This window comes from Gouania willdenowi, chromosome 10 (assembly GCF_900634775.1).
Source record: "Gouania willdenowi chromosome 10, fGouWil2.1, whole genome shotgun sequence".
Classification (NCBI taxonomy): domain Eukaryota; kingdom Metazoa; phylum Chordata; class Actinopteri; order Blenniiformes; family Gobiesocidae; genus Gouania; species Gouania willdenowi.
This window is the reverse complement of record NC_041053.1, coordinates 41,665,605-41,693,198: the sequence shown is the minus strand read 5'-3', so window position 1 is coordinate 41,693,198 and position 27,594 is coordinate 41,665,605. Positions and strand designations below refer to the sequence as shown.

The following is a 27,594-nucleotide window of genomic DNA, read 5'->3' as shown; positions in this document are numbered from 1 at the left end:
TCAGATTGATCAGTGATCAGATTGGTCAGTGCTCACTACCTTAAACAGATGTTACAGATGTTTTGTTCCACAAACAAACATCATTTAAGGAATATTCTCTGGATTAAAGTCATGCTGCCATATGTACAATCATAATCCTTATGTGTAACATCACACAGAGCAAATATAAGCCGCTTTGGGTCCAACCTCCTCCACCCTCAGCTGGAGCTGTAGCTGCAGCTGTAGCTGTCCCTGGTCCTGCCTGTAGGTGGCGCTCAGAGCGCAGGAGACGCAGCTTCACTGCTCTGTGGAGGGAGGAGGAGGAGGAGGAGAAGATGTCCCGAGCAGGTGGAGGAAGGAAGGCAGAGAGAAGGAGCTGAGGGTTAGAGGCGCGGACAGTGCGTAAAAGTGGGAGTTTTCCTCTAAAAAGGTTTGATCTGAGGAAGAGGAAGAGGAAGAGGAAGAGGAAGAGGAAGACTAGGGGATCAGATGCTGCTCTGCTCAGAAAAGTTGGAAAATCTGTGGAAAAAAAGGGACAAAATGTTGGCAAATCCACGCGTCCATCGAGGCGGATGTTCGCTCCGCCTCCGGAGTGTGTGAGACTAGAGCAGTGTGTGTGTGTGTGTGTGTGTGTGTGTGTGTGTGTGAGGGAGGAGGTAGAGAGAGGGAGAGCAGCTCCGTACAGCTCTGACTTCACTCTCCTCAGTGCGCAAACACTCTCCGCTGCTCGTGCGCTCTGCTCCGGACCAACATCGGTGCGCGGACTCACGGTGAACCGACCGGACGTACCGGAGCCGCCTGTGTACTGTGGACGTGCTCAGGTATCGGAGGATGCTCGTCCCGCACCGGAGGAGCCGTTCCTCGGACTATCAGTGAGTGACACCACCTGCTCCCGCCGGTCCGCGCTCAGGAGGAACCGGTGGTCACGACTCTCAGAGCGGACCGGGACTCACACAGAGTCCGGGGATATTTCACTGGATTGTTTCAGCTTTTTTTTTTTTTTTTTTTTTTTTGTCTTTCTCCGTTTGTGGATTTTTTAAATCCTTCTTCGGTGTTGGCGGTGATCCAAAGCTGACCGGAGCCTGTAGCCGGGCTGGAGTGCTCTGACCCGGGGAACCGCGCCTCTCTGACCCGGTCCAGGTAAGGAAGGAAGTTCCCATGCACCACACGGAGGTTCCCTCACGGTCTCCTGTTCACACATCTGCTGATGGAACATGTTTAGGATGTTTTATCGATTCATTTCCAGCTCACACTCCGCTTTACGCACGCGTCACGGATCAGCTGAACCTCAGTTTGAACACCAGCGGCTGGAGCTTGAGCCGCTCACACCGCGCGCTTCTAACACTTGTTGGTTTATATCGCGCAGTTGGGTGCGCGTGCTCGTGCGTTTTTACTGTAGGTTTGGCACAGAATCAATCGATCCGTATCGATCCCGATCCTCAACACGAGCCCCGCGGGTTTCATCAGGTCTTTAGGAGTTCTCAAGGAGGGACGTGTGTGTGTGTGTGTGTGTGAGTGTGAGTGTGTGTGTGTGCGTGTGTGTGTGTGTGTGTGTGTGTGTGAGAGGATCAGTGAGAACCTGCAAAGTGCGTCTCCATCTACGGCTCTGATGTGTGGGGAGAGGGAGTGAAGGTCTAACCTGCTCTACATGAGAGAGAGACTATTTTATTATTTTATTTTAATCTTATTGTTTTGCACAAATTTTATTACATTTAACATTTTCGTGTGTACATGGTTCTCACACTTGCTTTGGCAATGTAAACCTGTTTTCTCATGTCAATAAAGCTGTTTAGAATTTGAAAAATTTGAGAGAGAGAGAGAGAGAGAGAGAGTAGAAGCTGAACTGTGACATCATTGATCATCTTTATAATCTAATTATTTATATTTATACTAAAATCTTCCCACAGGTCAAATATGATTTTCTGTTGATCCTCACGGTTCCGTGTGACCTTTGACCTCTCCTCTTTATCAGTGACACTGGTCGCCGTCACTGTGTTGTTATTCATGTGTGTGTTGTGTAAATGTGTGTTACATCCTGTTGTGTTGTGTGAACCTTTTTGTGTGTATTTTGCTCCTATTTAGTCATTTTTGTGCAACTTATCTGTTTGTTATTGTGTATTTTGGTGCATTTGGTAAAGTTTTTTTTTGTCTTTTTGAAACGTTTCTGCAGTTAGTGGGTCTTTGAGTTTGTGTGTGTGTTTTTAACAGGTTGTGTTGATTTAAAGTTGTTTTGTTAACTCTACGCTGGTGTTTTGTGTGGGATCGTTGACCCACTCTTCCCATTGTCTCGTCAGCTCTGAGTCTCGTCATTTTCACTTTTTAAACGTGTGTTTCTTTGTTACATTGGTGTTTTTACGTTTTTCTATGGCTGCACTAATCACACTTTAAACAAAATCAGAATAATTGATTCATCATATATAAGAAAAGTCATGTTTTGCGTTCCTATAAATCATCTTAATCACAAAAGTCATAAAAAAGCCTGTGATCATATTAGTGATGCTTGGAGCTGTTCAGGGCGTGTCCAACCACACAATCATTCAATGACAAACACAGATTCATTTAAAGAGGAAGCTAAATAATCATGTTATTTATCTTTCCATCATTGATGTTGATTTCAGTATTTATCAAAATTATTGAAATAAAGTTTCTGTTTTTATGTTAAAATTGTTTTCATATTGGAGTCGTCATTGTATTTTCTGTAATGTTTTAAGAACCAATAGGGACAAACACTTGCTACACAGTTAACAGGAAATGATGGTAAACGTGTGATATTCTTCCAAAACATGGAAGTGTGAGATCATTATTTCTGTTTCAGGAAGTTTATTTCACAATTTCCATACGTCCGTTTCCCACAATCACGAAATAATTCATGTTCAGAAATTGATCAAAAATTTAACTTATAATTAGGCCCCAACATGACACCAAAAAACCCCAAATGCATGTTTAGGAACAATAATACTATCTAACTTAACGTTTAAATGACAAAAAAGTCGTATAAGGAGGGAAAGAAGAAGAAAAACTATGAATCAGAATTTAGGACATTTTGAAACAAGATAAAAGTTGAATATGTGGTGAAAAAAAAAAAAAGTACCAATTAGTAGAAATTATTAGTTTAAACTGACAAATAATGATCATGACAAATGGTGATTGTGGTAAAATTGACAAAAATAATCATGAAATATGGTGAAAAGATGTTAAAAGTGTCAATAATGGGTCAATATATGTGACATTATGTGTAAAAGTGGTAGAAATGGTTTATAAGTGCTGAACATGTGTAGAAAAGTCATTAAAATATGATGAAGAAGTGTCAGAAATGGGAGAAATGTAGCAAAAATACATTAAAAGGAGCAAAAATATGGCAATAAAAAGTGATGAAAATATGTTAAAATATGGAAAGTTTGGTGTAGTTGTAGAAAAATGGTAAAAATTAGCAAAAATTGGCTCATATTGGTTTCTTGAAGGCATCTGGTGACCACCCCCCCCCCCCCCCCCCAGTGTCTAGCGACCCCAAGGTTGAGAACCACTGCTCTAATATCAGATGATTTTCAAACTCTGTGAATTTGCAACGATTTTCACACAAAGTGCAGTAGTGGGATTGTTTCAGTTATGAACCCAGATGCAGTGATTCATCGAACGACTCGTGTTCCAGATGTAATGTGGGGATTAGTTGATCCTCAGATGGGCCGCATTTGGTCCGCGGGCCTCGAGTTTGACACGGCCGTCATAGCAAGAGAAAGAGAGAGAGGAGGTTATTTCTGTGTCCAAATCTAAGCTGTGAGCGAGCACACACACACACACACACACACACACACACACACACACACACACACACACACACACACACACACACACACACACAGATTGTGAAAAACAGGCGTAAACGTTTCCGATTAGTTTTCATGCTACGCTTCTCTTCTTCTTTGGTTCAGGTGTGATGAGACTCACGTTAACGCACCGACAACAAAACCATGATTTGTTTTCCTGCTGGAGCGAAACTAACACACACACACACACACACACACACACACACACACTGAGGCCTTATTACCAAGTCTTTAACACCTGCCTGTGTTTGTCACTTTATCACTGTTTTATGTGTGTGTGTGTGTGTGTGTGTGTGTGTGTGTGTGTGTGTGTGTGTGTGTGTGTGTGTGTGTGTGTGTGTGTGTGTGTGTGTGTGTGATGTGCCTGGACACCTTCAGATTGACCTACAGTCTCTCTCCTGTATTTAAACGTTGAATTCTTCTGACTCCACCTTTGTTGAGTCGAGGTGTTCAGATGTAAAAACTTTGTGTATATTTATATTTATTTAATTATTATTTTTATTATTTATATTCGAGGAACTACTTTTTTTTTAACCATGTTTATTTTTAAGGAATAATTTATTTGTAAAAAATATTTATTTATTTATTTGATTATGATTTTTATTTTTTTATTTATATTTGAGGAACTACTTTTTTAATCATGTTTATTTTTTAAATGAAATTTAATAATTTATTTGTAAAAAATCTGTATTTATTTTCATTTATTTATTTTCATTCTTTTTTTTATTATTTATATTTGAGGAACTACTTTTTTTTTTTAACACTGTTTATTTTTAAATAACGGAACGTAATTAGCACAACGTCCGCATGTGGCCCCTGGTCCACAGGTTGCCTACACCTGCTTTCATCACATAGAGTGAGAGTAGTTGAACCGTCTCTGTGTCGTAAAGTTTCACGTTTCACCCAAACCTGAAGTATCAGTGGCTTTAACTGATAAATGTATCAGTGTGTGTGTGTGCGTGTGTGTGTGTAAACCGGTCCGTCCTGCTCTCGTCTCAAACGCCGTTCAGCAGGTGAAACTGAACTCCTGTGAGTCAACTCGTTAAATTCCCATCAGGTGACGCAGTGTTTATTGTTTCCTTGTGGGTTTTCAAAGTAAAAGCTGCGACTGCCGTTTGATGGAGGCGTAGACGCTTCAATCACAGTCACAGGAATCTGTTAGTGCAGCAGCTTTGTTTTGACATTATAAAAGTATGAGCTCACGGTCACATGACTTCCTGTTTGTGTGTCGCAATTACACACTTTAGGTAATTAAAGAGCCAAAAGCAGCATAATGTGCAATAATTCGGGCTTGTTGAAGCAGTAAAAGAAATCTGATATTTATAAATAAAATCAATGTTTAGTGTTTATACGCTTGTGTGACGTTGTCGTGTTTGCGTAAAATCATGTGCGACAGCACGTTTTAATGTCAAATTTGACATTTAAACATAAAACAGAGAAACCAGGACTCAATTTTGACCTTTACGTTCTCGTTTAAAAGTTAAAACACAAGTGCATAAAAGTTTAACACTAACGTAAGAATGTTCTACGTTAGCGTTTAAAATGGTGCGTACTAACGTAGCGTAAAGTAAAAACATTTACATCAAACTTTACTTTAAGGTTTAACATTTGTGTAAAAGTTTTTTGAGCGTACATTACGTTGCCCAAAGGTTTTGCACACGTGTAAATCTTCCAAGCGCGCACTTTTTACTGATATGTGCGCATGAAAAAGGTTGAGGATTAAGTTTTGTTGATGCAGTAAAAATTGTTACGTAGTTACCATCACCACTAAAATTAAACTGATTATAAAAATAAAATCTATAGTTAGTTTTTATATGCTCGCGTGACATTGTTGTGTTTGCGTAAAACCTTTAACTGTCAGCATATGTTGTAATGTAAAAGTCATTATTTTATACGTAAAACCTTTAAACGAGGACTTGATTTTTACCTTCATGTGTTCATTTTAAAAGTTAACATACACTCGTGCATAAAAGTTTAACTCTAACGTGTAAGAACGTAAACATTTAGCTGAGTGCGTTCTAATGTAGCGTAAAGTTTTCTTTATTTTTAAAAATATTACAGAAAACTTTAAGATTTAACACACGTGTAAAAGTTTTACACAGCGACGAGCGCAATTTATGTTGCTCAAAGGTTTTACACGTTTTACTATTATGTGCGCGTAAAAGCAAAAGTTCTTCACTAAAAGGTTATTTGTGGATTTAATTTTGTTAATGTAGTAAAAATTGCGATGCAGTTTACCATCGCCACTGAAATGAAACTAATGTTTTAAAAATGAAATGTATAGTTAATGACATTGTCGCGTTTCCATAAAATCTTTAAGCGACAGCACATGTTGTAACGTAAAAGTTTTCTTTTATGCGTATAACTTTTAAACGAGGACTCAATTTTGACCTTTCATTTAAAAGTTAACACACGTGCATGAAAGTTAAACTCTAACGTAAGAATGTTATACATTACCGTTTAAAATAGTAGCTGAGCGCGTACTAATGAAAGTAAAAACATTTACATCAAACTTAAAGGTTTAACGCTTGTGTAAAAGTTGTACAAACGCACTATACGTTGATCAAAGGTTTTGCACGTGTGTAAATCTTCCAAGCGCGCACGTTTTACTGTTATGTTCGTTTACGAAAAGGTTATGCGTGGATTTAGTTTTCTTGATGCAGTAAAAATTGCAACGCAGTTACCATCACCACTGGAATAGCCGAGCGCGTAGCTGTGTAGCGTCAAGTTTACATTGTAAAAATAATTTAGCTAATTTTTACTTCAAGATTTAACGCGTGTGTATAAGTTGTACATGGTGACGAGCGCATATTACGTTGCTTCAAGATTTTGCACTTGTGTAAATCTTTACTTTTGAGTGCTTTATTAAAAGGTTATGCAGGCATTTGTTTTGTTGATGCAGTAAAAATTGCGATGCAGTTACCATCGCCTCTAAAATGAACTGATATTTTAAGACTAAAATGTAAAGTTTTTTTACACGCTCATTTTGTAATGTAAAAGTTGTACTTTTATGTGTAAAACCTTTAAATTTGTATCTTTTTACCTGTAATCCTATTCTGCGTCACTGTGTAAAAATGTGTGTAAATGAACGTAAAGTTTAAATTTGTAAAACATTTACACAAAACTTTACTTTAATGTTTTACGCATGTGTAAGTTTTATAATATGTTGCATGAACGTTTTGCATGTGTATACATTTTCCAAGTGCACGCGTTTTACTGTTAATTGCTTTACTAAAATGTTATACGTGGATTTAGCTTTGATGCAGTAAAAATTGCGACATTTTTAAATAAATAAATGTATAGTTCGTTTTTTTGCGTTCGCGCATATTGCGTCATTCTCTCACGAATGGAAACTTTCAATGCGTAAAATCTTTAAACGAGTTTTTCCCTTCAAGTGCTCGTTTAAAGGTTAACACACACGCATACGAGTTTAACGCTAATGTTTAGAACAGCGTTATTGTCACAGACAATAATAATAATGATGAGTGATGCGCACATGAAACTTTATCGCACGTGTTTTAATCCTTTACGTAAAGATTTAACTATTTAACATTATCTGTCTGCTGTTGTTTCTGGGTCATGTTTTGTTTGTGTGTCTGTTTGTTTAGGAAAAGTTTAGGAAACGCTCGCATTGCACTTTCTCTCTGTGCGTGTGTTTGTGTGTGTGATTGTGTGTGTGTGTGTGTTAAACAATTGAAGAATTGGGTCCGTTATTTAGAGCCTCATTGTGTTGAGGCTTTAAATAATACACACACACTCAAAATCAAAAGAGGCTTTGATTTCCTTTAGATCTCCGACATTTGTTCGTGTGTGTTTATGTGTGTGTTTATGTGTGTGTGTGTGTTAATCCAAGCCGTAGGTGAAGTCTGTGATCTTTTGGATATTCAGGTTACTGTTAGTTTACATAAAACAAACACACACACACACACACACACACACACACTGCACAAACCAGTTTCAGCTCTCAGAATGTTTGTTGTGTTCACTGATTGCGTAACATTGTGCATCTTTGTGCAATGAGGTTCGTGTGTGTGTCACACACTCTTTTGTGGTGACACGGCGGTCAAAGTCACGCACACACACACACACAGTAGAGGGGAATCAAACCCCAAACCTTGAAACAGCAGCTTCCAATTGTTCCTGTTTGTGTTGTTTTTTGTGTAGTTTGTGTAGCTGTTGTGTAGTTGTTGTGTGTCACTGTTACACACTGTAACACACCCCTCAAGACGAGATGTCGTCCTTTGAATAATTAAAGGTGACATCATCGCCTCATTAGGATAACGAACTCCTGAGTCAGCATTTTAGGATCGTCCACTTAAATTTTATTTATTATCTTTAATTATTATTATTATTATTATGAAGAAGAAGAAGAAGAAGAAGAAGAAGAAGAAGAAGAAGAAGAAGAAGAAGAAGAAGAAGAAGAAGAAGAAGAAGAAGAAGAAGAAGAAGAAGAAGAAGAAGAAGAAGAAGAAGATTAATTACGTTAATGTGTTTTTTCTTCAGTGGACGTTTGTTTTTTCTGCGTTTCCTGATCATAATTTTAATCTTAATCTGACGATTGTCTGGTGGACGTGAAACACGAGATAAATAAAAAGCTGCAGCTTTCAGGAGGAACTTCTCTGACTGAGGTCACGTTTCTTTCTTCTCAGCGACTCTGGAAACATAAAAACACTGTAGGTCGATTATTCTTTAGAATATAACAATAGAAATACACAAAACAGCAACAGATTTGAACAAAAATGTAAAGATTTGTGTGAATATAATCTAATAAACTAATGTGTATTTTAAATGACACAATCTGAAGTATTAGTTACTAATAAATGATTATTCTATTGACAATTATAAGATTTACCATAAATACAGATGGAACCAGTGATTTTATTTGGATTTCTGAATAAAAATTAAAAGATTTTGGTCAAATATGTGATTCACAGATAATCAGTCAGATTTGACTGATTTAACACTCGTTTGACATCAATTTAAGTATCACAACAGATTTTAAAGCTCAAATCAGAAGAAATATTTTATTTTGATTTGTTTTTAGGGATTCACCGAATATATTCGGCCGAATATTGCAAAAAAGCCACATTCGGCCTTGGGTTTAATGAGTTAAAATCAAGGCTAAATAGTAGCGTGTGACGCAATCAAACAACGTGCAGTGATTTAGAGAAAAGTGTGTGTGCGTTGCTGCAGCAGCAGCTCCTCCTCCTGTTTTCACACACATACACATCCAGACTCTCTCCTTAACGCTCTCCGTCACCACGTAAAAGTTGGAAACTGTCCATTTCCACAACAGAGTCCGTTGTTAGCACGGTTAGCGTTGTTAGCGCTGTGAGCCATGAATACGTAAACATCACCATCGTTTCCTCCTTACACTACACCAGGTGTCGCTGCATAGGCTGGTGTAGCATTAGCATGGAGTGCTAATAGCTGATGTGTGTAAACAATGGGCGTGGCTCCAAGCAGTGACTCCCAACACGACCAGCAGCAGAAAAAGTAGTGCAGTTTGTATTTACATATATGGTAATAAAGTATAATGTATATTCTATATTAAACAGCAGTGTTTGTTTTAGCTGTTAGCTAGTTGGAGAGGGAGGAGCTAACATTCTAGGAGGCGTGTTAGGTGACGTCACCTGCCAACGTGGGTAAAATCCAACTGTCCTGTTTAAAGCTGACTTTTTATAAAATATGTAATAATAAGGGAGGAAACATAACTTTTTACACTTTGTTCCTCTGAATGAGGCTAAATGATGTTTATCACTGTAGATAAACCATTAGAAAGTCATTTATTATCATACCTCACCTTTAATACACTTTAGTTTTTTTAAATGCATGTTTTGTTTTATTTGAAGGACTAATATAAATGATAAACTTTGTTGTGCTTTTTATGAAAAGCAAAGGCAACTGGAATATTTAAAAAATGTCAGAATATTAAATAAACATTTACTTACTTTAAAAAACATGTCTAAAAATGTATTCTACGCTATTTATGCACTATTAAAAAAAATAGTGAAAAACTTAACAACCACATTTGATATTCGATATACCAAGCGCTTATATTTTGTTCGGCTTCGGCCTCAAATTTTCATTTCGGTTCATCCCGAATTATTTTGTATATGTTTTGGGTTAAAAGTTGCGTTTTTTCACAAGTGGACGTTTGTTTTTCTGTTTGAGGCTGAAACATAAAAACTTCTTTAGAGAATAACAATAGAAATACACAAAACAGGTGAAATATGTGGTTCTCTGATCAGTAATCAGTCACATTTGACTGATTTAACATCAATTTAAGCATTATTTAAGAATTCACAACAGATTTTAAAGCTCAAATCTGTGAAAAGTTACATGTTACATGATATTAATGTTTAATTTAATTGTATTTATTATTTTTTAAATCAAAACCAGAGTTAAGGAGAGTTGTTCATTGAACAAACATTTCAACAATAAATGCTTCCATCAGATATTGTTCATGGATCAGGAAATATTAAACTCCATGTTTTTGCTGAAAAAACTAAAAAGTTTATATTTGCTGTAAAAAAAAAAAAAAACTACTCGTGGTAAAAAAAACTGAAGCAAAGTCAGATTTAAATGAACCGTTGGTTCCCAGTGGATGACGTTTGTTACACAAAACCACAGAGAGTGAATAAGAAAAGCAGGATTAGGCTTTTTGTCTCAGGTGGTACATTAGCATTAGCATTAGCATTATTAACACACTCTCCCACTGTCGCTCTTTGTCTGTCGGCCCACGCTGGAGACACCTTTACACACACACACACACACACACACACACACACGCACACACACACAGTTAAAAAACACAGAACGTCTCAATGTACTGGTTGAACTGGTTTCACTGTGAGGAGCTCAAAGTAGAGCAAGATCCAGTTCTAAACAGACTCAGGTCAAAGGTCAGACCAGAACCAGAGGAAACCAGTCTGAGAACTGGTTTCCCACCATTTTAAGCCTCTCCACGCTCCCTGTTTACACTGAGATCAAAGGTACAGACAGTAAACTGTCCCCGTTACCATAGCAACTAATACAGACAGTTGGTCCTGCTGCAGAAATGTGATGCTTATGTCCTGAAAGCTTGTGTTTTGTGTTTTTTTGGAGTCATTTATCATGTTTTTTTGTCATTCTGTATATATTTGTTGTCGTGTGTTTATTATTTGTGCTTTTCTTGTCTTTTTTGTGTATATTTCTCTAATTTAATAAGTTTTAATGAGTCTTCTTGCATATTTTGTATATTATTGCAGTTTTTTGTGGATTTCTTGAAGTTGTGTATTTTTGTATATTTTTCTCAATTTTTGTATTTTATTTTTGGCATTTTATGTATTTTTGCAGTTTTTGTTTATTTTTGCAGTATTTTTGTGTTTTCTTTTTGTGTCATTTTGTGTGTTTCTTTGGGGTTCGTACAAAGTGAGTCTGAGGGCCGCGTGTGGCCCCCCGTCGCCTGATGGCAGGAATGTGAATAATTCAGCTGGTATCTGGCCGACTGTGGCCTGCAGTGTGAGGATAATCAGAGGTTTTTCTCATTCCTGAGTTGATGTGAAGCTTCTCTGGGGTGGAGGTGAAACCTCACTGATGTTCCAGTTGTTCACACTCGTTCCCTCAGGAGGAAGTTTAACGTTTAAATAAAGAAACGAGCTGTGAGAAAAACCATGACTCCAAAAAAAGGTCATGAGCGAAGACGAGGAGACTTCCTGTGTGTGTGTGTGTGTGTGTGTGTGTGTGTGTGTGTGTGTGTGTGTGTGTGTGTTCAGCTTGTCCTTTTTCCCACACTCAGAAAAACCACTTTGTTGCTTTTTAAGTGTTTTACTGTACCTGTGTCAAACTCATGGCCCGGGGGCCAAATCTGGCCCTTTGGAGCATCCAATTCGGCCCACAGGAGAAAGTAAAAATGACAGAGAAAACATGAATCATTGTGTAAATGAAAGTCAACACTCCCTGTGCTTATATCACACAATTACAGTCATTTCTAACGTGAAATTGTTGAAAAAAACTCAAAATTCTTAGAAAATCCTTCAATTTTTCTCAAATTATGACATAATATTTCCCTTAATTAAATAGAAATTAGTCACAAAATCTAGTAAATTTAAAGTGCAGATCCTGTTTTGACTGATATCTATCATTTATTGCTTGGATATTGTCAGTTTCTTACATATTTTTATATTTTATGTTACGTAGAACTGTAAACTAGGAACAATAATGTTGAAATGACTTGTTTTCCAGCATCAAAGCTGTGACCCACTAGAGATCAAACTGCTCTATATTTGCTTCCTGAACTAACATGAGTTTGACACCCCTGGTTTATGACTTTTGGTAGTTTTACATTCATATTTTTGTTTAGTATTTTTGCATCATTATTTGTCCTGTGGTTGTTTTTGTGTTTATTTTTTTTTGTTTTGTGTCTTTCTAGAGTTTTTTTGTTTTTTAGTTAGCTTAGCACGTAGCAACCAGTCCCTCATGTTTGGTTAGCTTAGCATGTAGCTACCGTTCCTATATGTCTGGGTTAGCTAAGCACGAATATTAAAAAAATCTTCTTAATTTTCAGCGAATGAGTAGAGTTGGGCTACAAATCAAGATTTAAGATATATTGTAGCATTAGCTACAATGTCTATCGCTGTTTTCATTGTGCATCGTTGTAATTGTGTGTGTGTGTGTGCGCGCACGCGCTAGGGCTGAACAATTTTGGAAAATAATCTAATTGCGATTTTTTTCCTCAATATTGCGATTTAACGTGCGATTATTTTTTCAGGGCATCTTGTCATGTATTTTTCAATGAACACAAGCAATAAATCAATTTGTTTCATAATAAACGATTTCAGATTCATTTAAACTTTAAATAAAAATGAAATGTAAATTTTAAAGCACAGATTACAACAATAAAGCAAAGAAATCTGTGACTTTACCTCATCAACACTACGGATGGATATACTACTGTACTACTACTATTATTGATCCGGTACTTTATCAATACCCTTATCAATACCTTACTTTTTTAAATCAATGGAAAAACACAAAATAACAAAAAAAACAAACAAATAATGAACATCAATCTGTTTATTTTTGAACATTTTAACAATAAGGCACAAAGTGAATGAAAAATACAAAATAAATAGTTCTAAATAAAACACTATAAATGTATAAATAAAACAGTAAAAATACTGTATAAATAACTTTTTTATATGAACAAAACACTAAACCAACTATCTACACAATACAAATATTCAAATCAAGCATATCAAACATAGCTTAACAATATAAAATAGTGATAAAGTAGAATTATTGAGCTGTTCTTATGTTGATTTATCCCTGTTTTAACATATTAACTCATAACGTTTTAGCTGTAAGATAATATATATATATATATATATATATAAGTCACTATTCCAACTAAACGTTACCGGCAGCAGAGGCACGGTAACGGCCGATGTGCGGGGAAACCTACGCACTAGGGCCACTACGCTGACTCAGCGACCCATAAAGCAGCAGGTTTTCCTGTCAGAACTCACCACCACTGGAGGCGGAGCAACAGACGGCAGGACTAGCAGCTAAGCTAAAGGCTAAGCCATGGAGAACCCCGTACAGCGCACACACATCACACACAATTCATCTGGTTCTGCAGCGTCACACACACACTTTTCTGACTCAAAATCACAATAGCTGCTTAAATGTTTTACTGTAATGGCTGAAAACAATAATAAATGTGTCTACAGACATACCTACTGTATATATACAGTATATACACACAATATACTGATGTATATCGTATGTTGTATATCTGAGTGGTTTGGTTCATATTGTCCAGCCCTAGCGATCAGTGATCAGACTGTAGCGTCCAATCAGGAGGCTCGACAGAGGCCAGATACCAGTTGTTTGTGTTCTCTTGGTTTCCTTTGTGACCTGAGGAATGCCTCCAGTGGGGGTCAGGGGTCAACACACACACACACACACACGCGGGGGTATGTGTGTGTCACAACAGGGAGCTTCAAACCAGGCAGACGACAACAAAAAGCAATCCCAGCTGTTGTTGATGAGGTTTTTCAAAGTAAAACGTTCAAAAGAAAGAAAGGAAGCAGCACAGTTGGTCTCAGTGTGGAACCATCTGTATTTGTGTAAACACACACACACACACTCCTGTGTGTCCTTACACCTTTGGGAAGTTCTGACTGTATTTATCTCAGGGATGAATTTAATCATGTTTTTACGCAGTAACCGACAGACATTTGGTCGTGCTTCAACAATGTGAAGCTCATGTCCTGAAAGTTTCTGTTCTCTGCTTGTTTTGCATGTTTTTGTTTTCTTTTTGTATATTTTTGTTGCTTTGTGTGTCATTTTGTGTTTTTTTGGAGTAAATATTAGTATTTTTGTTGTCCTGTTAGTGTATTTTTCTCTAATTTTGTAAGTTTTAATGAGTCATTTTGAGTATTTTTGCAGTTTATTGTGTGTATTTTTAATGTTTACTGGAGTTGTTTTGTGTATTTTTTGTAATACATTTTTCTGTAATTGTGTGATTTTATTGCTGTCAATTTCTGTATTTTTGTTGTTTTTGTAGATTTTTTTTCCTAATTTTGTGTATTTTTTGCTGTAATTTCTTTGTTTCTGAGTTGTGATTTTGAATATTTATCCCTAATTTTGTATTTCTATTGCTGTCATTTTTGTATTTTTGCTGTTTTATATACTTTTTAAAAAATTTTATGTGCGTTTTTTGTCATTTTGCAAGCTTTTGTTGTCGTTTTGTATATTTTTCTGTCATTCTGTATGTATTTCTTGTTTTTTGTGTCATTTTGTGTATTCTTGTTGTGATGTTAGTGTATCTTTCTCTTATTTTGTAAGTTTTAATGAGTCATTTAGAATATTTTTGCAGTTGATTGTGTTTTTCCTCTAATTTTGTACGTTATTACACATTAATCTTACTCGACATGCTTTTCGATGTTGTATCTCTCAGTGTGTGTGTGTGTGTGTGTGTGTGTGTTATTCAACCAAGGACACAGGAATGGAAAAATAAGCCCAAATTAACCTTGGTGACCCTTGGCAACGATAGCAGAAAATTACGCTTTGTGTGTGTGTGTGTGTGTGTGTGAGTGAGTGTGTGTGTGTGTGAGATGATTTACTGTAGATGAGTGAGTTTACACTGAGACGTCTGTAACAGTGAGAGGAGTCACTTCGTGTGTTCGCCTTCAAAAGATGTGAGACTGTACGGCTGTGAAGCGTCTGTAACCTTTACGGGAACACGTGTCACTGAGTGTGTAAACGACTCGAACACACACACATCGAGTGTGTAAATGACGCAAACACACACACACATCGACCCAACTTAGTAGAGAATGAAGGGAATTCATTCTGCTACACATTTATGAATTAAAGTGAATATTTGAGCAAATTTAATCATCTAAAAATGTTGAAATATTCACTTGATTTGATCAGAAAAGTTTAATATTAACTAATAATTGTTCACTAGCTAATGTTTGCTTTGAGTCATTCCATTTCATTTCAACATATCTTCAGAACATCCCACACATCCCTAAAATTCTGACATGAATATAAATATAAATGTTTAGTTTTATCTGATGAATAAAGCTTCCAGTATCTCAGGAACTAAAAGCTTTGAAATGTTTTTATTAGAAGCGTTCCCTCTGCTTTTTAGATCATTTATTAACTTTAAATAAATAGGATAAGTTAGAGATGTTGATGTAAACCTCTTTTGTTGACCACTCTCCTAAAGGGCCTTTACTCTGCTTTAAACAGTGCGTTGACACGCTTTAGGGTAACCTTAGGAGAGCTCTTCTTCTCTGCTTCATTGTCTACTACCAAACCTCAGAGTCTCCTCCCTGTGGTCACAACTGTTTTTATCCTCTTTCTGTGAACAAAAGGTTTACATCAACATCTTCAACTTTTCTGGATTATTTAGATCAACCAAAGCTCCTAAATGATCTAAAAAGCTACTAAATGATCTAAAAAGCTGACTGAATGCTTCATAGATCTTCTAATAAGAACATTTCAAAAGCTTTCGGCCAAACTTGTAAAAACAGTGGAGTATCCCTTTAAGAGCCTTTAATTGGTTCCCAGTGAGGGGTCGTCCTTTGCCGTTTAATCTCGACAAATAACACATCTACGCTTTAAGTCCTTTCTCTCTCCAGTCACAACATCTACGTACTAATTAAGACACGTGATTGATTGAGCTAATCTACTCTTGTGTCTGTTTTTCAAAGTGCGGTTCTGTCTGGTGGTGAAATGGCGTCTCTGAGGTGGAAGGGTCTGTGGCTTCTGACCGTGGTCGTCCTGCTGGCTTCCTGTGGCGCGGCTCCCACAGACATCCTGTACCAGGTCCCTGAGGAGCAGCCGCCCAACACGCTTATCGGCAGCCTGGCGTCGGATGAGGGCCTGCCCGACACCGGACACCTGTACAAGCTGGAGGTGGGCGCCCCCTACCTGAGGGTGGACGGAAAGACGGGAGACATCTACACCACGGAGATCCCCATCGACCGCGAGACGCTCAGGGACTGTCGCAACCTGTTCGACGGTGACCACTGCTTCCTGGAGTTCGAGGTGTCCATCACGGACATGGTGAAGGGCATGGGGTCCGGCCCCCGCCTCATCGAGGGTCGCATTCAGGTGCTGGATATCAACGACAACACGCCGCAGTTCTCCTCGCCCATCCTCACCCTGTCCATCCCAGAGAACACCAACGTGGGCGCGCTCTTCTCCATCTCCATGGCGACAGACCGGGACTCTGGCCCTAACGGCGTGGCCGAGTACTCTCTGAGCACGGGGCCGGACGCCGACCAGCTGTTTGGCCTGCAAGTGGCCGTGGACTCAGACGAGAAGCTGCCTCAGCTGGTCGTCATGGGCAACTTGGACCGTGAGAAGAAGGACTCGTACGACCTGACCATCCGGGTGGTGGACGGCGGGAAGCCGGCCAGGCTGAGCAGCGCCCTGCTGAGGGTCACCGTCACCGACCAGAACGACAACCCCCCCAAGTTTGAGAGGAGCCACTACGAGGCTGAGCTGCCCGAGAACAGCCCCATGGGGCACTCTGTGCTGCAGGTAACACACACACGCACACACACGCACACACACTATGGGGGGTGGATCACTTCTAAATTCACACACACCAGTCTAACACACGTGTACATGTCTAACTTTCACTAAACGTACCTAATGTCAGTAGGTAGATGTAGACACAGGTGTGAGTGAAGCTATAGTGATCATGTGACCTTCACTATGTAGCACCATCTACGTGACATGTAAACACTAATATTATAAATATAATACAAAAATATTAGGTGTCCAGGAGTGTACACGTGTGCACGTCAGTAAGTGTGTGTGTGTTGTATTCTGTCCAATCACAGCAATGATCTGACTCAGAGTGTAACACTACAGTCACTACCACTCTATGGATGGGTGTAGTGACACAGACTGTAACCAGACTAAATGGTGGTCTGTTATACACTCACACACACACTTACTGACTTGCACGCGTGTACACATCTACATTTCCCATAGACTTAGAATGGGTAGACGGGCACAATGCACAAGTCACGTTAACACGTCTGCATGTGTGTTTACAGACGTGTGCATTGTGCCTGTGTAAACATTCTAAGTCTATGGGAAATGTAGATCAGACGTGTAGACGTGTAGACGCAGGGTATGCGTTCGTTTATGCGTTTGATAGACTGGTATGCATGAATTTAGAAGTGATCCACTTCCCATACGCACGCACACACAGAACTGATATTTTCAGTATTTCTGTCATTACTTTGAATTTTAACGTTCTGCTACTTTAATTGTGCGTGGATCGGGAGGTCTGGGCGTCTCTGCTGAGACTGTTGCCTCCGTGACCCGGCCCCGGATAAAAGCAGAAGAAAATGGATGAATAGTTTAAATAATGTGATCTAATATTTTAAAGATAATAATAATAACTAACAATATTTCCTATGAGTGTGTCTAGTTTGTGGTGATATATGCTTGAGTTTGTATTATTATTATTATTATTTTTATTGTTTAATAATTGATCTATTGTTTAAAAATTATAATAATAACAAAACATATTTCCTACGAGTGTGTCTGGTTTGTGCTGATATAAAAGTTTTAATTATTATCATTAAAAAGTATAATAATAACTAAAAATATTTCCTAAGAGAGTGAAAGTGAAATATTCCTTTTTCACTTTAAATTTGAAGGTTTAAATGTTATCAGACGCCGCTTTGTCTCGTCTGTTCGTTCATTAACGGACGGGTTGTTGAATAATTAACTTCAAACTGCTTTTTAATTAACTCACCGTTTGATAATTTCCCCACAGAGACGTTTTAAAGCTTTATTTCAGCACGAGACGATACGGAGAAAGAACGAGACGTTTTCTGTAGAGCAACAACTAAGATGTGCTTTTAATCTGTAACTCAGCCCTCATAAATGCAGGTCAGGGTGTGTGTGTGTGTGTGTGTGTGTGTAATCTTTAACCATCTGATAACTAGTGTTTACTCCTCACACACACACACTGACCTCCAGATTCTTCCCTTGGTTCTGTCAATAATTCATGTGTTGTGTTACTTTCTTCCTGTGTGATCCACAGCAGACAGGAAGTACATCTTTATGGTTTGTCCGTGTGAACCAAAGCGTGTGTCACAGAGGAACCCCCCCCCCCCCCCCAACCCTTCCGTTTTCCCACACTGACATCAACCATTAACCATTAACCCTGAAGTCATGTGACTTTTAATGGGAGCAGAAACACTGAAAACAACGTTACAAAGATTAAAGTCAAGCATCCATCAAAACCCAGGTTTATTACGTGTGAAAAACACGTTTAAAAGGCAAAGAAAGGCAGAGATAAGTGTGTAATTATGTGTCAAACGCAACAATGAACCTATTGCAAGTTTGTCAATTTAATTCCATGAAGAAATGATGAACGCTCTAAGTGGAGCTTTTGAAGACGATGTGGTTTATCCAAAAATAGACCTTTTCACAACATCAGGAAGTAGCACCTCCTGGTGCCGTGTCACTTCCTGTTATTGTGGGTCTAAAGGAAAATAGCTCTTGTTTTTTCAACAGCGATGCTCAACTTGCCAGTTTTTTCGTTCGCTGGTGCGGAGGCAATCGCAGCGGTGAATACAAAACAATATATCCACAGCTATCAAGATAAGAAAAGAAGTAGCTTCGTGAACGAATTGCTATCTACAACTTATGAAGTATAAACATTGTAATAAACAAACCTAATTTAGTCTGATAAAATATTTGGAATGTTTAAAGAGAGGCGTGTTATAGACCTTTAAATTATATTTTAACATTCTGATACATTCTTATTTACCAGTATCGTAGCACCTTTAGCATAGTTAGCTTGTTGTGAGAGGACAAGCTGCCGTTTCTGAGCCCTCTCAAAGACAGACTCTCTAAGGCGGAGTCATAAAATTATTCCAGGAAAGAAAGATAGAACACCTCCATGTCTGATGGTGACTGGATCCTCTGACTGAATTCAAAATTGCAGACTTCCTGTTGAATTTGGCTTATAAGTCTAAATGACATTTCTGCTCGTCACGGTCCACTGCATATACCTACTGAATGCCATCCAGCTAGTTCAAACCAGTGGAAAGTTACATGCTCTAGGTGGCGCTAACGAGTCCCCAAATTGCATCAAAAAAGTACACGTTACATTTCATGGAATTGCACCCCTGGGAAGAGCCTCAAAAATCCAGGTAAAATGGCGGTAAAATAAGAATACGAATAGGATTGAATTGCGATTAATTGAATACAGAAAAAGAACGCACTAAGAAAAACATCACAGTTAATTCGTATTGTACTTTAAACAGCGTGGAACTTTTCTCATTGCATGAGTTCCCAGTTTACCCATAATACTGATGCACAGAGCACAACACAAGAAACAGGAGAACCAGTGGAGAAGACGCTGCTGTGCTTCGTGGACGTTCATTTGAGTTTAGATAAAAAACAGTAATTCATTACAAAGTCCATAATTATTATTTTTTCTTAAATCGAGCCCCACCGTTAAAAATAACACAAATTATTTTTAAAAATGACAACAGATATACACAAAATAACAGAGAAATGTAAAAAATAACAACAAAAAAACAATACATAAAAGCACAAAATCAACAAAAAAAACACAAGTTCAACACAAAAATACCCCAAATAACAAAGACATTTAAAGAATGATAAAAACTACATTAAATAACACAAATGACAAAAGAAATACACAAAATGAACCAAACATTGCACAAGACATTTACAAACACACACAAAGTGACTCATAAACATGCAATATTTTTTTTGATCGTGTCCCACTACTAATAAAAACACGTCTTTAATATGAAACGTTTCAGAATATAACGTTCAACAATGTTGAAATATGAAAAACTGTTGAAAATTTTACCTGAAAACAGAAACTTATTTGCATAAATATTGATAAAACAATATTATTGTTGTTATTTAGTTTCATTATTAAAGGAAAGTCTGTTTGTTATTGAACTGGACTAAGGCACATGTCAAAGCTGGTCCATATTTGGCCCCTGAACTAAAATGAATTTAACACCCCTGGACTACGGCAACACTGCTGCAGGGTTGCCAGGTTGGGTGCCCTCACCGTTTCAACTAGTGAGCCATTTTAGTTGAGAAAAGTTTCCTTTGATTGTGTGTGTGTGTGTGTGTGTGTGTGTGTGCATGTGTGTGCGTGTGTACGTGTGTGTGTGTACGTGTGTGTGTGTGTGTACGTGTTTGCGTGCGTGTGTGTGTGTGCGTGTAACGCTGAACCAGCAGCACCTGAGACATTTCAATCAGGCAGAAACATGGTGACCTACATTCCCCAGCAGCAGCTGTTAGCAGCTGTTAGCATACAGCTGACACACTTACAAAGTGCTAATCATCTCGTTCATTTCATTAACTTGGGATTTTGAACACGTGGTGCCGGTCCGGTCCAATGAGGAGCCTCTTAGCTACATTAGCGCCGGCGTCTGCCCATTAACTTCCAGTGAAGCGCCGCGGCGCGTGGCCCTCAGATGCTCGGCTTTAATCGGCCGTTATGTTTCACACACTTTACAAAACAAACTCCTCCCCCTCGGGGACACATAAAGGGCTTTGTAGCGTAGCGTTAGCAATCGTCAGTAAGTAATCGTTCGCTAGTGACTGAGATAATAAGGGCAGGGCGGGCTCAGAGAAATTAGTCAAAGGCAACAAATATGTACAGTGGATTTACGTAATGAAAGCAAGGCTTTTAATTTGGTAAAAGAGACAAAGTTAACAGTAGTAATTGTAGTAGAATATGTATAATACTATAATAATACAACTCAACACTTGTTTATCTGATTAAAACCTAAACCAGGACTAAATGTAAACAAAGACATGTTGACAACAAACAACAGGAAGTAATATTTACAATGTGTCCATCAGGAGAAATCAGATAAAGATGATTTTTCCTCTGAAAACTTAATTCTCAGGTTAGATTTTTGCAGAGATGTATAGTAAAGTAAGTGCACTTCCTTACAATACTTAAGTAGTTATTTGTACTATACCTGAGTTTTTCTTAATCAGTACTTTTCCTTTTACTCTACTACATGTGTCAAAGTCAAGGCCTGGGGGCCAAATCTGGCCCTTTAGAGCATCAAAATCAGCCCACAGTCAACAGAAGAAATGACAGAGAATTAATTAATGATTGTGTAAACAGGGCTCGAGACTGCGACGAAAACAGTCGCATATGCGACTATTTTTTCAGTGTGTGCGAGTGAAAATTTTATTTGGTCGCATCCGTGCGAGTGTGTATGGATGACCTTATTTTGGACAGAACGGCTGAGAACCACGTCCCACAGAGTGCACCTCTCTCTCTCTCTCTCTCTCTCTCCCTCTCTCTCTCGCTTCACGCTGCGGGTGAGGTACGGGTATTGCAACGGTGAATGCACCGAGGATAAACACCTGTGCACCTTTGGAGTGCGAGTGGTTTGCAAACATAACGAGTCCTTCACTGAGTGTGCGCTCACATTAAGGGCAGCAGTAAAAGGAAGAACGTGCCGAGCTCAGCGCTAGCTAACTACAATTCTACAATATTTTTAAGGGCTCGTCATTTTCCTTTGTTTATATCACATGAATTAAGTCATTTTTAATTGGAAATTGTGGAAAGAACTGTCAATTTTTCCTCTAATCTTCCAATTTCTCACAAACAATTCCACAAAATTAAAAGTGAAGATCGTGCAGGGACTGATATTTGAAACACGGGCCCAATGATGGTTCCCAACCTAAAAACTGTGGCCCACTTGAGATCACACGAGTCCATATTTGGCCCTTGAACTAAAATCAGTTTGTCACCCCTACTTTACTACATTTAAAAGTAAAAAAAAAACATATTTTTACTCCGTTACTTTTATTTTTGTGACTTGTTACAAATTAATATATGAATATAATTATTCTGAAATGGGTGTGTCCAAGAGCACAAAAATAACAACTTCCGGTTTGTGCGTGTATTGGAGGTAACAGTGGGATTGGGATGCCCGGGGCAAGTGGAGATCAACATGCTGACTCAGCAGTTACCGTTGATTTTACCTTTTACTTTTAATACTTAAGTACTTTTAATGTGAGATGTTTAAGACTTTCACTCAAGTGGTCTTTCACTTTTACCAAAGTTATTTTCAGTTATCGTATTTGTACTTTTACTTAGTTAGTTTTTTTAGGTACTTTATACACCACTGGATTTTTGTGTGAAAACTACAAAAAATAAGTAAAATATTAAAAGGATGTTTATATTTACTTTATGTATCATCAGTTTCTCACTGGGCTTCCTGTTGTTGTTTTCATGTGAAAATGAAGCTAATACCACTTAAGTTTGGTGAATAAAACACCAAACTAAACTTAATCTGTGACTGTGCTCGTCTAAATATGACCCAGTTACTCTGCATGTGAGATAGTGAGTCCATCAACAGGTTTACCATCATGTTTTTCTCTCCTCGTAGGTCAGAGCTAACGATGCCGACACCGGAACCAACGGTGAGATCGACTACAGCCTCCATCAAGCATCGGAAACGGTTCAGAGGCTTCTACGCATCGATCGTTCCACGGGCATCATCTACGTCAAAGGCCTGGTCGACCGAGAGGAGGAGAGCTTCCTCAAGTTCTTCGTGGTCGCCAAAGACCGCGGTCCAAACTCCAAGAACTCCAAAGTCCTGGTTACCATCACTGTCAGGGACCAGAACGACAACGCCCCAGCCATCGAAATCCGTGGGATAGGCTTAGTGACGCACCAGGACGGCGTGGCTAACATCTCAGAGGACATGCCCATCGGCACTCCGGTGGCACTGGTCCAGGTGTCGGACCGTGACGAGGGGGAGAACGCTGTGGTGACCTGTGTGGTCGCCGGCGACGTTCCGTTTCAACTTCGACCTGCTAGCGAGTCGGCTAACGACCGGAAGAGGAAGTACTTCCTTCAGACGACCACCCCATTGGATTACGAGCGCGTGAAGGATTACAGGATTGAAATAGTTGCGGTGGATTCTGGAAACCCAGCGCTGTCCAGTTCCAACTCTTTAAAGGTCCAGGTGACAGACATGAACGACAACACGCCGGTTTTCTCCCCCGTCCTAATGGAGGTGGACTTTGCTGAGGGCAACCAGCCGGGAGACAAAGTGCTCGATGTCGTGGCGACGGACGCAGACAGCGGCACCAACGCGGAAATAGTTTACAGCATCATCGACCGACCGGCAACCAGACTGTTTGAAATTGATAGTAGTACCGGAGAGGTGCGGGTGAAAAACCTCCTAGACCGAGAGGACGTGGAGCGATATGAGTTTGGCGTGGCGGCAGCAGACAAGGGTGTTCCCAGTAAAACTGGCACAGCTACAGTTGTCATTAACGTTCTTGACCGCAATGACAACGACCCCAAATTCATGCTGAACGGCTACAGCTTCTCTGTTAATGAGAACATGGCTCCACTCAATCCCGTCGGTGTAGTGACTGTGACGGACGCCGACAAGGGCGAGAACTCTGCGTTCCGGCTGTTTGTGGAGCCGGACAATGGGAAGTTTGTAATCCAGAACGGAACAGGAACCATTCTGTCCAGTATCTCCTTTGACCGCGAGAAAGAGAGCACCTACACCTTCCGCCTTAAAGCGGTGGATTCAGGTGATCCGCCACGATCCTCTTATGTTGGCGTGACCATCAACGTCCTGGATGAGAACGACAACGCCCCTTATGTCACCAAACCGTCCAACTCTTCCTACACCTACTTGACTCCTTTCACTCAACCAAAGACGCGTGTGGAGGTGGTAGAAGCCGAGGACATTGACGCCGGACTGAATGCTGAGCTGGACTATAGCATCACTGGTGGGAATCCATACGGTTTGTTTGAGATCTCGCCCGACAGCGGCGAGATCACGCTCGCCCAGGAGTTCACGAGCAAACACAACGGGCTGCATCGGCTGGTGGTGAAGGTCAGCGATAAAGGGAAACCTCCGCGTCACACCACCGCGCTCGTCCACGTCTTCGTCAACAACACCGAGTACAACGTGTCCTTCATTGAAGCGTTGGTGGGACACAGCCTCTACACCCCTCTAGACAGGGACATCGCTGGTGACCCCAACTATGCCAGTAATCAGAGCCGCAACATCCTGTATGGCAGCCTCGCCGGCATCGCTGGGGTGATCCTGGCCATTGTGGCGGTGGTGGTCATCAGACACCGTCTACAGAAAGACACCAAGAGCGGTTACCAGGCGGGAAAGAAGGAGAGTAAAGACCTGTACGCCCCCAAGCAAGGCCCAAAAAACTGCAAAGGTAAAAAGAACAAGAAAGGCAAAGCTCCCAAACCGGCCAAACCTCTGGAGGAGGACGAGGAAGCCAGCCTTCAGAAAAGCCTCAAGTTCAACCTCATCAACGAAACGGTCAACGACAGCCCCAGGATCCACCTCCCCCTCAACTACCCGCCGGGCAGCCCCGACCTGGGGCGCCATTACCGCTCCAACTCGCCGCTCCCTTCCATTCAGCTGCAGCCGCAGTCGCCCTCCGCCTCCAAAAAGCACCAGGCGGTTCAGGACCTCCCCGCCACCAACACCTTTGTCGGAACCGGAGACAACAACTCCACGGGCTCCGACCAATATTCGGATTACAGCTACAAGGCCAACCCGCCCAAATACAGCAACAAACAGGTAGGAGACTACGCTAACACGCCAATGTACCCCAGGGAGATCTATTGGACCAACCGGGTGTGGTAGTCACGCTGGAACTCGTGATGCTCCTCCTCCAAAGCTGCACTGATCACCCACGCCTCCAACGGCTGTTTGTGTTCATTTAGTTTTTGCTTCTGTTCATCACTTTTGTTGTTTTGTTGTTTGATTTATGGACCGTATGAAGGATTACACCAGCGACAAACCTGACGCGGGTTCACCAATACCAGACAACCAAAGTCTCAGGTTTACACGTTCACGTTTCTGATTCCAAATGTTTAATTTGAATGTTTAATAAGAAATAGAAGAACAAATGATGGAAAGTGTGATGTTTGCTGGTATTGGGGCGTCCCACGCTGGTCTGTGGCTGGCGTCTGTCTTTGTTTTTATTATTTGCTTCATTCACCTTACGTTCCACCTTTTCCATGGCGGCTTAAATGAAGGAGCTTATGAGGTTTTTGTTTTTTTTTTTTAATCCATTGAAAGTCTGACACTGACATCCTCATTACGTCTGAATGTGCTTTTCTTTTTGCCGAGCGCTGACTCGGGGTTTAAAGCTGCCCTTTTACGGCCCGATCAGCTCCATGAAGTGTGACAAAGAGCCACTGTGAAGTCCTGAGTTGCTGTTTTTCTCTTCTCTGTGCACATTTTATTTCTTTTTTTTGTTAATTGTTCCTCAGCTTTCTTTCTTTCTTTCTTTGGCCAGTCGGAGCCGAGCTGCACTTTAGAGTTTATAGTGTTTCCACGCAGCTTGGCCCGGGTTACGGTTGGTTCCAGCGGGCGGTGAGAGGGGAGCAAAAGGAGGAATGTGTGAGTGAGAGAGAGAGAGAAAGAGGGAGAGAGAGAGAGAGAGAGAGGGAGAGAGAGAGAGAGAGAGAGAGGTACAGTAGCGTTTCCTCACCTCCGCACCGCCTGTCAGCGCCGCTGAAATACCACTTTTAATTCCACCGTGTTCCCAATCAGCGGGGCTACAAAGTCAATTGTTTGCACAGATTAATGGCAGGACATTTTCCAGCCTTCTGTTACCCAGAGTGCCTTGCTCTTTTCTATTTAATGTACATAACGATGGGGGTGGGGTTTGAATTCACGGTGACAATCACAGACTGGTGGGCTTTTTTCCGCCACCGTCGGCTTGTAGAAATGTTTATGTTATGTTTTGTGTTTTATTTTGAAAGTCTGTTCTCACGTGTGCTGCCGTCGTTCCTCCTGCTGTTTGAAAAAAAGACTAAACCAAAGATCACACGCATACACGCACGTTAGCGCGTTCGTCTCTTCTTCTTCTTCTTCTGCTCATGAAACAAATGTACAGTGTTCCTCATTCCACAAAGATTTGTTTTCAATAAAGTTGTTGCTTCAACGTTAACGTGACGCTTTGTGCATTCTCTCTGTTTCACGCCTTCATCTCCATCCATCACACGCAGAGAAATAAACTATTATCCTCGGGGTCAATGTTTATCATCCAAATAATAATAGTTGATAGACTTCTTTTTTATTTATTTTTTGCTTCATATTTCATGACTCGATTAAGCATAAAATGATGATGATTTTTTTAAACAAATGTTGGTGTTTTTCTGGGGTTAATTTGACCCCACGCTGCTTTAGCTTAACATGTGTTATAATGCAATATTTGAAGATAATAGGAATAATAACAAAGATCATCATTAAAAGATTTGATATTTGGATCCAGATCTACAACAATTGTTATTTAAAGAAAAATACAGCTTCATTTTTAATGTTTAAACATTTAATCTTCATTAAAAACATTTATTTAAAAAAAAAAAAAAAAAGTTTGATTTTGATGTTCCCTTTGATTTTATTTATTTTTTTAATGTTTCCTGTTTGTAAGTCAAAAATAAAAGAAACTAAAGACCAAAAATAAGCTTTTTTAATCCAACAAATAGTTACTAGGCATTGGTTCTTCATGGTTAATTTATTCATTGATTCATCTTCTTAATTTTCATGGCTTATTTGTTCATATGTTTGTTTGCTGGTTACCATGGTTACATGAGGTAAAGGTAAACCTGACGTTGGAAGTCGACCTTTTCCTCTGGTTGAATAACGTCCGTTTATTTAACGTGAGGTTAATTATTTACTCTGAGTAACAAACCAACTCAGTAATCTGTCTGTCAGCTCGACCTTTAGGTGTGTTATTAACACACACACACACTGTGAATGTGTGTGTGTTATTATCACACACACACACACACTGTGAATGTGTGTGTGATAGAAATAAACTATTATATCAATACTATTATTATATAAAAACAATCCCTTTAATATATAAACACATCAATCTTAAAACATATGAATACCAAAACAGTGAAATATGTACGCACAAAATAAACACAAAACTAAACTAAACTAAAACACAAAAAACAACATACGCAAAAAATAAAACATAATAAACAGAAATGACAGCAAAAATGAAACAAAGGACAAAAACACATTCAATGACGACAAAAAAAGACTTTAAATGCCACAAACTTTAAAAAAAAAAAAAAAAACTACAAAAAATACAAACAACAAACATCAAAAAAACTTAAAAAATTACCAAACGATTGTACAAAAGGATAAAAACACAGAAACCTTTTGTAGTTTCCTGTGTTAATGTCATTATAAGAGGAAAAATGACAAAAACACACCATTAC

General features: G+C 39.4%; 1 protein-coding gene across 1 annotated transcript in view; it reads left to right on the top strand.

Moving 5' to 3' along the window:
- Positions 1-346: 346 nt before the first annotated feature.
- The window catches only part of LOC114470994 (protocadherin-1-like), a 171,762-nt gene continuing 144,514 nt past the window's right edge, over positions 347-27,594 (top strand). The window contains exons 1-3 of the mRNA XM_028459463.1: positions 347-1,119; positions 16,013-16,847; positions 22,745-24,928. Of these exons, the coding sequence (XP_028315264.1) occupies positions 16,035-16,847; positions 22,745-24,928 (2,997 nt within the window). The 5' untranslated portion in view covers positions 347-1,119; positions 16,013-16,034. The remainder of the gene's footprint in view (positions 1,120-16,012; positions 16,848-22,744; positions 24,929-27,594) is intronic.